General features: G+C 42.7%; 2 protein-coding genes across 4 annotated transcripts in view; one reads left to right on the top strand and one right to left on the bottom strand.

The window, feature by feature from the left end:
- LOC311099217 (serine protease FAM111A-like) overlaps window positions 1-846 on the top strand; it is a 24,687-nt gene extending 23,841 nt beyond the window's left edge. Inside the window, exon 5 of the mRNA XM_084139896.1 lies at window positions 1-846. This exon is cut by the window's left edge and continues 1,455 nt beyond it. Coding sequence (XP_083996022.1) covers window positions 1-831 — 831 coding nt within the window. The 3' untranslated portion in view covers window positions 832-846.
- LOC311099218 (uridylate-specific endoribonuclease C-like) overlaps window positions 1-11,173 on the bottom strand; it is an 11,271-nt gene extending 98 nt beyond the window's left edge. The window contains exons 1-9 of one of the 3 annotated variants that reach the window (XM_084139897.1): window positions 11,120-11,173; window positions 9,827-9,926; window positions 4,648-4,759; window positions 4,370-4,491; window positions 3,885-3,997; window positions 3,603-3,756; window positions 3,171-3,311; window positions 2,365-2,480; window positions 1,671-2,260 (exon numbers count right to left, since the gene is read on the bottom strand). In XM_084139897.1, the coding sequence (XP_083996023.1) occupies window positions 2,242-2,260; window positions 2,365-2,480; window positions 3,171-3,311; window positions 3,603-3,756; window positions 3,885-3,997; window positions 4,370-4,491; window positions 4,648-4,759; window positions 9,827-9,926; window positions 11,120-11,130 (888 nt within the window). In that variant the 5' untranslated portion in view covers window positions 11,131-11,173 and the 3' untranslated portion in view covers window positions 1,671-2,241. Of the gene's footprint in view, window positions 1-1,670; window positions 2,261-2,318; window positions 2,481-3,170; window positions 3,312-3,602; window positions 3,757-3,884; window positions 3,998-4,369; window positions 4,492-4,647; window positions 4,760-9,826; window positions 9,927-11,119 lie in introns of those variants that run through there. The other 2 variants (XM_084139898.1, XM_084139899.1) reach the window with 2 other exon arrangements.
- Between the last annotated feature and the right edge of the window lie 881 nt (window positions 11,174-12,054).

Here is a 12,054-nt window from a genome sequence, read left to right as displayed (position 1 = left end):
AATAACAGATATTTTGAGGAGAACGGGGACATCAAGACACGTCTACCGACGGACACAGAAAGGATTACCGATGACACTTGTTTCTTCCACGGTGCCTCTGGCTCTCCAGTCTTCAATGTGTACTGCCAGCTGATAGCTATGCATACAGGAGGCTACTCCTACCAGGGTAAAAGCAAGAAAACACAGAGTATCATCATAGAGTATGCCATTCCCCTGTCACGCACACTTCAGAGGATCATCATCCAAGCGGTGCGTAGGAAAAGAGTTGATGTGCTACAGGGATTCCTGAACCAGGGGAGTTGGCAATTAGACGTAGTGCTGGAAAGAGTCAAGACAGAGTCTGTTAATGACAGTCTGTTCACAGCATTTCAGGAGAAGCTGCAGTTCAACAGGAACACTTCAGCTACAGATCAGGGAGAGCAGAGAACCTTCTACCAGTTTCTCTTTGATAGAGTGGAAGCCACAGGAGTGGAAGCCACAGGAGTGGAAGCCACAGGAGTGGAAGCCACAGGAGTGGAAGCCACAGGAGTGGAAGCCATAGAAGTGGAAGCCATAGGAGTGGAAGCCACAGGAGTGGAAGCCACAGGAGTGGAAGCCACAGGAGTGGAAGCCACAGGAGTGGAAGCCACAGGAATGGAAGCCACAGGAGTGGAAGCCACAGGAGTGGAAGCCACAGGAATGGAAGCCACAGGAGTGGAAGCCACAGGAGTGGAAGCCATAGGAGTGGAAGCCATAGGAGTGGAAGCCACAGGAGTGGAAGCCACAGGAGTGGAAGCCACAGGAGTGGAAGCCACAGGAGTGGAAGCCATGGAGGTGGATGATAATGAGTAATGACAGTAGTGACATTTATACTATTCTTACAATCCATGCTTTTAATCTAAACTATATTATTTTTATGTTTTCATATGTTAATTCGTATGCATTTCTATCAGTATTACATTCCTCATTACAGACCTGTTCTTAGTCAGATCATGATTACTTTTGATGCATCATTCATGTAACCTACTATTATTGAATCAAATAAACCTGAGATCTCCATGGAAATTACAGTTTCACCTACGCTAGTCTTACATGATTGGATTGTTCTCTGCCAGGAAGACTTGTACTGTAACCATTGTTCTCTGCCAGGAAGACTTGTACTGTAACCATTGTTCTCTGCCAGGAAGACTTGTACTGTAACCATTGTTTTCTGCCAGGAAGACTTGTACTGTAACCATTGTTTTCTGCCAGGAAGACTTGTACTGTAACCATTGTTCTCTGCCAGGAAGACTTGTACTGTAACCATTGTTCTCTGCCAGGAAGACTTGTACTGTAACCATTGTTCTCTGCCAGGAAGACTTGTACTGTAACCATTGTTCTCTGCCAGGAAGACTTGTACGGTAACCATTGTTTTCTGCCAGGAAGACTTGTACTGTAACCATTGTTTTCTGCCAGGAAGACTTGTACTGTAACCATTGTTTTCTGCCAGGAAGACTTGTACTGTAACCATTGTTCTCTGCCAGGAAGACTTGTACTGTAACCATTGTTCTCTGCCAGGAAGACTTGTACTGTAACCATTGTTCTCTGCCAGGAAGACTTGTACTGTAACCATTGTTCTCTGCCAGGAAGACTTGTACTGTAACCATTGGTTGTTTTAATCTTCAAAATAAAAGTACAGAAGAAGCTAAGATGGTATACTTGTAAACATGTTTTATTTTCTTCAAGCAATTGGGAAATGCCCCCCCACTTGACATATGGCCCCCGTAACCATAACAAAGTAATAATATGTTAAAAACAATTCATAACAGTACCATACTGTCAATATAATGTTAAACGATCAGGTTCCTATCATAGCTCATACTTTTTTTTCTAACAAAAATAACATGGATTGTCAAAATGCTTTAATAATGTTCTTAACAGCCCTCTGGTTTGTGAAAGACTAAGGACCAGTTTAGAATATTTAGGACAGAAAGGTGAGCTGGTAGCAGAGAGAGACAACACTTTAATATGTCCAAAATCCTGGTCCTGGATCAACTGTACTGTAATCTCTAATATAATAGTTTAGTGTGAATGATGCAGGATTTTCTATGAGGTAGTAATTGAGCCTGGGAACGAGGGTAAGGATTAGATGGAGGAGGACACAACCTCATAACAACATGGGGTCTAAAACAAACTAAGGACACTACAATGATCTCCAGATCAGAATCAACCTTTAACATGAAAGATGATTCTAGATGATTGAATTGTTGTATGAGATTCTGACTAGGCCCCAAATGGCACCCTATTCCCTATATAGTGCACTACTAGCCCTATGGGCCCTGGTCAAAAGCAGTGCACTACATAGGGAATAGGGTGCCATTTGGGGTGCGTAGATCTCCACACTACAGGTCCCTGTTGTTGCTGCTGAGTAGTTTGGGGTAGGAGGTTCCGATGGAGCGCCCGTGGCGATACACCACCACCTCTAGCAGGTACTCATCCACCTTCACCACGGCCGTGGTCACCTGGACATAAACCACAAGGCTAACGTTAGCCAATACATTTAGATACTGGCTAGGATTGTCCTCATCAACACCAGCTTTGGGCTGCATTCCAATTCTCAACCCTTTTCCAGAAGTGTGCACACTTTGGGAGAAGGGTGAATGGGGATGCAGTCTCAGTGGCTGGTAAGAACAGTAGTTTATTCAGCCTGGAGGTGTGATGTTATGGCTGGTAAGAACAGTCGTTTATTCATCCTGGAGGTGTGATGTTATGGCTGGTAAGAACAGTCGTTTATTCATCCTGGAGGTGTGATGTTATGGCTGGTAAGAACAGTCGTTTATTCAGCCTGGAGGTGTGATGTTATGGCTGGTAAGAACAGTCGTTTATTCATCCTGGAGGTGTGATGTTATGGCTGGTAAGAACAGTCGTTTATTCATCCTGGAGGTGTGATGTTATGGCTGGTAAGAACAGTAGTTTATTCAGCCTGGAGGTGTGATGTTAGTAGCTATGATGTCGTCCGGTTGATAAGACGTGTAAATCAGGGTGGTTCAGGGAACCATGAGTAACCTAGCCTGAGACCTGAGAACTAGCATTAGCTCCTCAAGCTAACGTCTTCTATGGCCGAGGCTTCAGCACTACAGGCTAACACAGTCTCATGGTTATCTAATAGACCCAGGTTCGAAACCCGGGTGGTCACTCACGCAACCTCTCACCTTCTCAGTGGACGCGAGGAAGAGGATGGTGAAGAGGGCGACCTCGAACTCTGGGCTGACCCCGATGAAGGAGCTGCCCACAGGCTTGACCAGACCCTTCCAGCTGAACTGCAGGTTCAGGATGTGGTCATCCTCATCTTGCTGCACAGAAAGGTCAAACGGCGGCAATAAAGGTGTTATTCATGTTTAATTTGGTATTTCACGACGTGGACTTCCTCATCTGACTGACACACATAGTGTAGGGTTATTAAAGGTCACAGACATGATGTCATTACTAAACACACAAAAGTTTAACTAATTACCAGAGCAAGACAACAATCATAGGCTACATTTCTGAAAACAAGTATCTTGTGTATAGACCTGTGAAATGTAATTGTGCTGATGTACAGTGTGTAAGTACATGAACCTACAGATGGGTGTTGGATGTCTTACAGTGTTTTTGTTGCCCTGGGACTTGTAACCCTTGTAGTCCACATTGTTCTGCTTCTCCTGCAGATAGAACTGAACCCAGTTGTGGAACCCCGTGATCTCCTTCCCATACTTAGTCTCCCCAACAAACACATGCTCAAAACCACACGAGTCCTCACTGTATAGAAACATAAGAAAATATAAAGTCATCTCTCTCTCTCTCTCTCTCTCTCATATATTCAGGTCCAACAAAAAAAACCTGCAAGCAGGCATAATAACTCTGAAATCATCTGACACCACACTCACCCTCCACTCTGGTCCCGATGGTAGAGTCTGAACCAGATGTCATACAGCTGTTTCTTGAACTGCTGCTGGTCTGACGGGGACTGGCCCTTACTCACCAGGTACCTGTGGGCACACTGACACACACACACACACACACACACACACACACACACACACACACACCAGGATTAGACCTATACATCAGTACACATTTCTCTGTGTGTTGTGGGGTCCGTCCGTACCTGAAACAAAGTAACAAGACAAAACACATGTCCGCAACGACAGGAATCCCTAAGAACAGAACACCACATATCTGACTAACTCATGTAGGTAAGGGCCTGTTTCCAGGACTCCTGGCTATGGATCTAAATGACGACAGAACATAGCTGTATGTGCTCAACCAAGCAATAAAGAGTAGGCTATAACCCCCACTTTTACCTGTGGGCGCACTGAGAGACAGAACACACACACACACACACACACACACACACACACACACACACTACCTTCATGACCTCTGTCTCCAGAAGGGCATTGAGGAAGAGATCGTTCTCCATCAGTTCCTCAGAGGTGACGGTCTCCGACACGCCTGTAGACATCTCATAGTTGTCCAGGAGACGCATGAACACTGCATACGAGGGACATACATCACTCTATAGAATGCTTTGTGAAATACAGGCTGTGTCTTGAATAACAGGAAGAGAGGAGAGGAAGTAGAGAGGGTATGTCTTGAATAACAGGAAGAGAGGAGAGGAGGAAGAGAGGAGAGGAGGAAGGGACTTACGGGCGTAGGTCTTGATGCTTTTCAGTTTGCCCTCGTTGACATAGGCGAACAGAGGAGCCTTAGCCATGTCTCTGGCATAGTTACTATGCTGTGCCACGTAACCTGCTTTTCCCTGTATAGACACACGTATGAATAAGACCACCACATCTCCAACAACACCATGACAACTACTCTGTGGGCCTGAGCTCAATCCTGAATAAGCTCAATTCCTCCCCGTCTTTATTTGGATAGCTACCTCCCAGTCACTGCAACTGCCTCTCTAGGGGGGGGGGGGGATTCGGACCAGAGTTACACGTAGATGCAACTTAATTCCCTTTTTATGCACTGTTCTCGCTATGCGTGTTCTGACCTTGAACTGAAGCATGTGGCAGCCAGGTATTCGTTTGGAATGAATTAATGACAGATTTCTTGCATGTCCTCATCACAATCCTGACATTTTTAAAGAGACAGTGTACAATTTTCAATGTAATGCATCTCAAAAGGAAAATAGTGCTTTTACACAATGTAGAAACCTAATATTTCACAAATGACTTTATAATTTCAATGACATGTATTCGTACAGTATCAACATTTTAGATTTTATAATAAACATATGTATTTACAGTGTTACAAAAGATTGGCTGGACCTTTAAAGTCACGTAGATCACATCATTACGCTCTTTTTGTTTACAAATCCCTGCTCCATAAGCTTCCGACTTACCTAACATCACTGTTAAGATTTAAAATGACTAGTTATCACACTCGTTCACAGGGTTGGTTAACTCCGGAGACTCCTTTTGGTTTCTAGAGCGTCAGGTAGATCAGCCTTAGTTTTCTTGCACCTTACGTGTGGAATGATCGACAGTACACTTTAACATTGGTGCCTCTAGGGCATTTCAGACAGTTGTTCTGGGACTTTTTTACTGAAGAATGTTTTTTATGATTGTGTTTTGCTTTTCGTGTATTGTGGTGTATAATAATGTGTATTTTATTGTGTATATAAATGTGTAGTTAAATATGTTTATTGTATTTTAATGTGTATTGTGGTGCTATACATGGCTCATCTAGAAAATAGACCTTGGTCTCAGCATTGACTCCCTGTCTAAATAAAGAGACCTTGGTCTCAGCATTGACTCCCTGTCTAAATAAAGGATACATAAAAAAGTTTCTAGGGCACAGCATGTGCTTCAAAAGGTAACTAGAATTCATATACGCCCTCCACTAATATTGGCACCCTTGGTAAATATGAGCAAAACGGGCTGTGAAGAAACTGTCTTTGCTGTTTATCCTCTTGGACTTTTTATCCTCTTGGACTTTCATTCAAAATATTCACAAAAATCTAACCTTTAATTGAAGTAAAATGATAGAAAAAAATTAACGTGAAATAATTATTTTTCTCAGAAACATGTGTGCCACAATTGTTGGCACCCCTAGAAATTATTATGAGTAAAATCTAACTGCGGTATATTCCCATTCATATTTTATGTTTTTAAGTTCCCATAGTGATTAGGAACACTTAAGTGGTAAGCCATGACTTCCTGTTTCACTGGGGTATAAATATGAGGTGACACGCGCCAAGTTCCCATAGTCATCCATCACTATGGGAAAGACCCGAGAATACAGTAATGATGTGCGACAAAAGGTTGTTGAGCTGCACAAATCAAGAAATGGCTATAAGAAAATAGCTCAACGGTTGAAAAATGCCCATTCCCACTATCAGGGTAATAATTAAGAAGTTTAAAGCAACTGTAGATGTTAACAATCGGCCTGGAAGAGGACGTGTGTCTATATTGACCCCACGCACAGTGAGGAGGATGGTTCGAGTGGCCAAAAAATCTCCAAGGATCACAGCTGGACAATTGCAGACGTTAGTTGTTGGGTCTTGGGTTCAGAAAGTCTCCAAAACGACGATCAGACGCCACCTACATAACCACAAGTTGTTTGGGAGGGTTGCCATAAAAAAAATACTTTGCTGTCATCAAACAACAAACTCAAGCGCCTACAGTTTGCCAAACGTTACTGGAACTTTCAATGGAACCGGGTTCTATTGGTCAGATGAGAGCAAAATATAGCTTTTTGGAAACTAACACCAGAGGTGGGTTTGACGTAGACAGAAAGACAGACATGAAGAAAAGTACCTCATCCCCACTGTGAAGTACGGTGGTGGATCTTTGATGTTGTGGGGCTGTTTTTCTTCCAAAGGCCCTGGACAAGGATACATGGTATCATGGACTCCATCAAGTACCAGCAGATATTCAATCAGAACCTGACTCCCTCTGCTAGGAAGCTTAAACTGGGCCGTGGTTGGATCTTCCAGCAGGACAATGATCCAAAAGCACACCTCAAAATCAACACAAAAATTGTTCACTGACCACAGAATCAAGGTTTTGCCATGGCCATCCCAGTCCCGCTGACCTAATCCCCATAGAAAACCTGTGGGATGAGCTGAAGAGGAGAGTCCACAAGCGTGGACCTCGGAATCTGAAGGATCTGGAGAGATTCTGTATGGAGGAATGGTCTCAGATCCCTTGCAATTTGTTCTCCAACCTCATTACGCATTATAGGAGAAAACTCAGAGCTTTTATCTTGGCAAAGGGAGGTTGCACAAAGTATTGAATGAAGGGGTGCCAATAATAGTGGCACACGTTTATTTGAGAAAAATATTTGTTTTATGATAAGATTTTCAATTCATTTTCAATTATTTTACTTTAATTAAAAGGTTAGATTTTTGTAAACATTTTGAATGAAATACCAAGAGGATAAAGACTAAAGAAAAACAATTCACAGCCCGTTTTGCTCATATTTACATAAAGGGTGGAGAGCTGTATCTCAATCAATACAAACATATTTTCTGGTGCTCCTAAATTTCATCTCTTGCTCCTTACTTTTTTTAATTGGGAGCACCAGTACTACCAATTAGATGTGTTTATTTAGAGCCCTGATTTTACCTTATGATCACTGGAGACAAATGTGAAACCAGTCACATGACAGGTAGGCTATGTGTGCCCCTTCCCCACAGTGAAGTACAGTGCATTCTGAAAAGTATTCAGACCCCTTCCCTTTTTCCACATTTTGTTACGTTACAGCCTTATTCTAAAATGGATTAAATTCATTTTTTCCTCATCAATCTACACACAATACCGCATAATGACAAAGTGAAAACAGGTTTTTAGAAATTTGTGCAAAATTAGAAAAAGAAAAAAAAAACTGAAATATTATTCAGGCCCTTTGCTATGAGACTCAAAATTGAGCTCAGGTGCATCCTGTTCCCATTGATCATCCTTGAGATGTTTCTTCAACTTGATTGGAGTCCACCTGTGGTAAATTCAATTGATTGGACATGATTTGGAAAGGCACACACTTGTCTATATAAGGTCCCACAGTTGACAGTGCATGTCAGAGCAAAAACCAAGCCATGAGGTCGAAGGAATTCCGAGACAGGATTGTGTCGAGGCACAGATCTGGGGAAAGGTACCAAAACATTTCTGCAACATTGAAGGTCCCCAAGAATACAGTGGCTTCCATCATTCTTAAATGGAAGATGTTTGGAACCACCAAGACTCTTCCTAGAGCTGGCCGCCCGGCCAAACAGAGCAATCGGGGGAGAAGGGCCTTGGTCAGGAAGGTGACCGATAACCCGATGGTCACTCTGACAGAGCTCCAGAGTTCCTCTGTGGAGATGGGAGAACATTCCAGAAGGATAACCATCTCTGCAGCACTCCACCAATCAGGCCTTTATGGTAGAGTGGCCAGACGGAAGCCACTCCTCAGTAAAAGGCACATGACAGCCCGCTTGGAGTTTGCCAAAAGGCACCTAAAGGACTCTCAGACCATGAGAAACAAGATTCTCTGGTCTGATTAAACCAAGATTGCACTCCTGAATGCCAAGCATCACGTCTGGAGGAAACCTGGCACCATCCCTACGGTGAAGCATGGTGGTCGCAGCATCATGCTATGGGGATGTTTTTCAGCGGCAGGGACTGGAAGACTAGTCAGGATCAAGGTAAATATGAACGGAGCAAAATACAGAGAGATCCTTGATGAAAACCTGCTCCAGAGCGCTCAGGACCTCAGACTGGGGCGAAGGTTCACCTTCCAACAGGACAACGACCCTAAGCACACAGCCAAGACAACGCAGGAGTGGCTTCGGGACAAGTCTCTGAATGTCCTTGAGTGGCCCACCCAGAGCCCGGACTTTAACCCGATCGAACATCTCTGGAGAGACCTGAAAATAGCTGTGCAGCGACACTCCCCATCCAACCTGACAGAGCTTGAGAGTATCTGCAGAGAAGAATGGGAGAATATCCCCAAATAAAGGTGTGCCAAGCTTGTAGCGTCATACCCAAGAAGACTCGAGGCTGTAATCGCTGCCAAAGGTGCTTCAACAAAGTACTGAGTAAAGGGTCTGAATACTTATGTAAATGTAATATTAAACATTTTTAATTTGTAATACATTTGAAATCTTTTCATAAAAACTGTTTTTGCTTTGTCATTATGGGGTATTGTGTGTAGATTGACGAGGGGGGAAAAAACTATTTAATCCATTTTAGAATAAGGCTGTAACGTAACACGTCAGTGTGGTTGATCATGAAGGTCGCTAGCAATAGTGGATAATATTTAATGTTTTACAAGTTGTGCAATAATTTGGGACGTGTAGCCCACTACACGGAATTATCATGGAACACAGACCAAGCCTGGCCGTTTAAACCTGGTGCACGGTTTACAATGACTGGACCGTTGTCAAATCAGTTCCATGATTAGGGTTGATTAGGGTTGATTTATAGTGGTCAACTCCTATTGTACACTTTTCTCACCTTCCAATATTTAATTAATTGAACTTGAATATGACAACTTTCAGGATGAATCAAACAAATGTATTTTTGATTCACCAATATATTTTGTGCATAAAGGCTCTCCAAACCTGTTTTTTATGAAGTAGGTAGATTCCTAAATACGTCCCTACCCCTTAATAATCTACAAGATCAGATTTTTTTTTTAATCTACCAATTGGTGCTGAAACAGAGTTATGCATATACAGTATTTCGACGGCTTTCTTTCATTGATCCCTAATATTCTGAACCCGTTCTCTTGATATATTATAGAGTCTGTCGAGAAAATAATAATTAAAAGGTACACTGTATTTAAAGGGATGGCTTTAGATCAAAGTACTGAAAACCATGACACGGTAACCCTGACGTACCTGTAGGGAGATGGTGTAGTCGGTCCCAGGTCTGAGACGGTTTGCATCCCGACTCCACAGCTGGTTCAGAACCTCAGAGAGCTCCTGGTTCACACCTTGACTAGTACACAGACGGGCAACAGACATCGATATGAACTCAAATGTATATATTTCCCATTGCAATGCAAGAAAAAGGCCCTCGCTGATAAAATGCTACAATTTTTGGGTGGGGGGGGGACAAAAGCAGAGAGAGGCTGCTAGGGAGATCTATTTTCATCTCTTTCAAGTAACCTACAGAGATCTCTGTCGATCCTTAGCTGGTGTCTCTGCATGGCTATAATAGTAACCTAACGTAGCAGGCGTGAAAATGAAAAGGCTGAAACTAGAGGAGGAGTTAAGATGGAGTGTTGCCTTGTTAACGTCCAAAACCAGAAAATCCGGTTGTTGGGGACTCGCCAGAGGCTACTATAATAGAGACAATACCGTGGAGGTTTCATAAACCAATAACAGGAAATAAACCAATCCCCATCCAGTTACCTCTGTGGCCTTGACTTACCTTAAAATAAGGACATCTGGGACACTTAAAAGTCACCATTCAGTCACCATTCATTCTCATAGTAAATACCAGTGCCAAAGAGTTTTTAATTCTGGTGCCATTTGGGCCACCACTAAACCCTTACCAGGGTGAGGGCTTGGCTGTTTATCCTAACCAAAACACACCCTGACACAATCAAGCCCTTTTGTTGAGTGTTCTGGAGCATGCATCAACAGCAACCAAAGACAGATCCAGATAAAACCACTTCTGTAGTGGCAGTTGTATGACATGAAGTTTACATATGTAGATGCAAAGGTCACCATTAGGACTGTTGTTCCTGCTGTTAAAAAGCTCACATGCACTGTGCTGAATGTCCGTAAACAGTTTTAGAGCAAAGAAGGAAGTGAAATGTGCAGAGTTATGGTGTTAGTTTCACTAACAGGTCAAACAAAACCGTATCATTTCAAATAAAGATTTCCTCAATAACAGTACCACCACAGTCATTCTGTCGGGGCAAGATAGTGTTCAGATCTGATCCTGATGTTACTCATCAGGAATCCATTTTACAACTAAAATAAGAAACGTTGCATTTAAAAAGTTGCAGTTAATCTACAACTATATAATTCATATTAGTTATAGCAGGCTATGTTTGATTTAAAGATCAAACGCACAAATATAACACCACAACAACAACAAAAAAGTACATTTATCAATATTTGCAATGGATGACTGTAATTCTACAGCATTTATGCGAGAATTTAGCCTAGAATGTATCTCACCTCCGTGCCATAGTTACTTCTTCAGTGAGCAAAATAACTTCCGACCTCGCATCCCTTCAGCAATCAACGGTTTGCATGACGACGGTTATCTGAGCTGTCGGCCAAAAGTCGCCATGAGGGTTTGACCAATAACATGACAGAAAGATGAAAACGACTCCTCCCAGAAAGGCGGATCCTGCAGAGTTTTCCAGTGACTGGGCGGTTCAATGACTGGGCGTGTGGGCGGGGTTTGCACATTTAATACCATTCCATTGGTCCTTAAAGTGAAATCTCCACCTACCCTGTGCACCAGGCAGTGGGCGGATTCGATTATGCTGAGCCGGGGGGCCCGAAACGGTGAGGGAGGAACATCTTCTCAAAGCAAACAGTAATCTGCGCTGCTCGGTCATGTTATCAACAAGGCAAGGCAGCATGGTGCATTGTTCAGAAACAAATATAACATCACTTTTACATAACATTTATTTTAAAATGTATTTTCTAACTAGTTTTCCTTGGGAAAACAGATAAAGTATTTTTTTAATCAAAAGTAATCACTTTAGCATGACAACACAGAATCCTACCCATTACTCCACGTGCTTAATTACGTCACTTATTTTTTTGAGCCAACTTCACTGTGGGCTTTGAATGGGACACCTGCCTCAAACCCAGGAGGCAGCCTGCTTCCAAAACGAATGCCGATAATTTTTTTTTAAAAATCTTAAAAAATAATTTAAAAAAGAAATAAAAAAAATTCACCTGGGGAAAAACACACTACAGGGGCGCCTGAGCCAGATTAATCTAATCCCCTCACTGCAAAACGAACTCGCCCAATGTATTGGCCTATATGACTTGACAACGTCACGATCACGTGAAACCATTCGACTGGCTAGAGGAAGAGAAAAGTCTCCATCCTAACATTAGGCACACATCTCTCACAGACCTTCTCAAAGGCTCTC

Source organism: Coregonus lavaretus (assembly GCF_964263955.1).
Source record: "Coregonus lavaretus genome assembly, chromosome: 23".
Taxonomy (NCBI): Eukaryota; Metazoa; Chordata; class Actinopteri; order Salmoniformes; family Salmonidae; genus Coregonus; species Coregonus lavaretus.
This window is presented reverse-complemented; position numbering and strand designations above follow the sequence as displayed.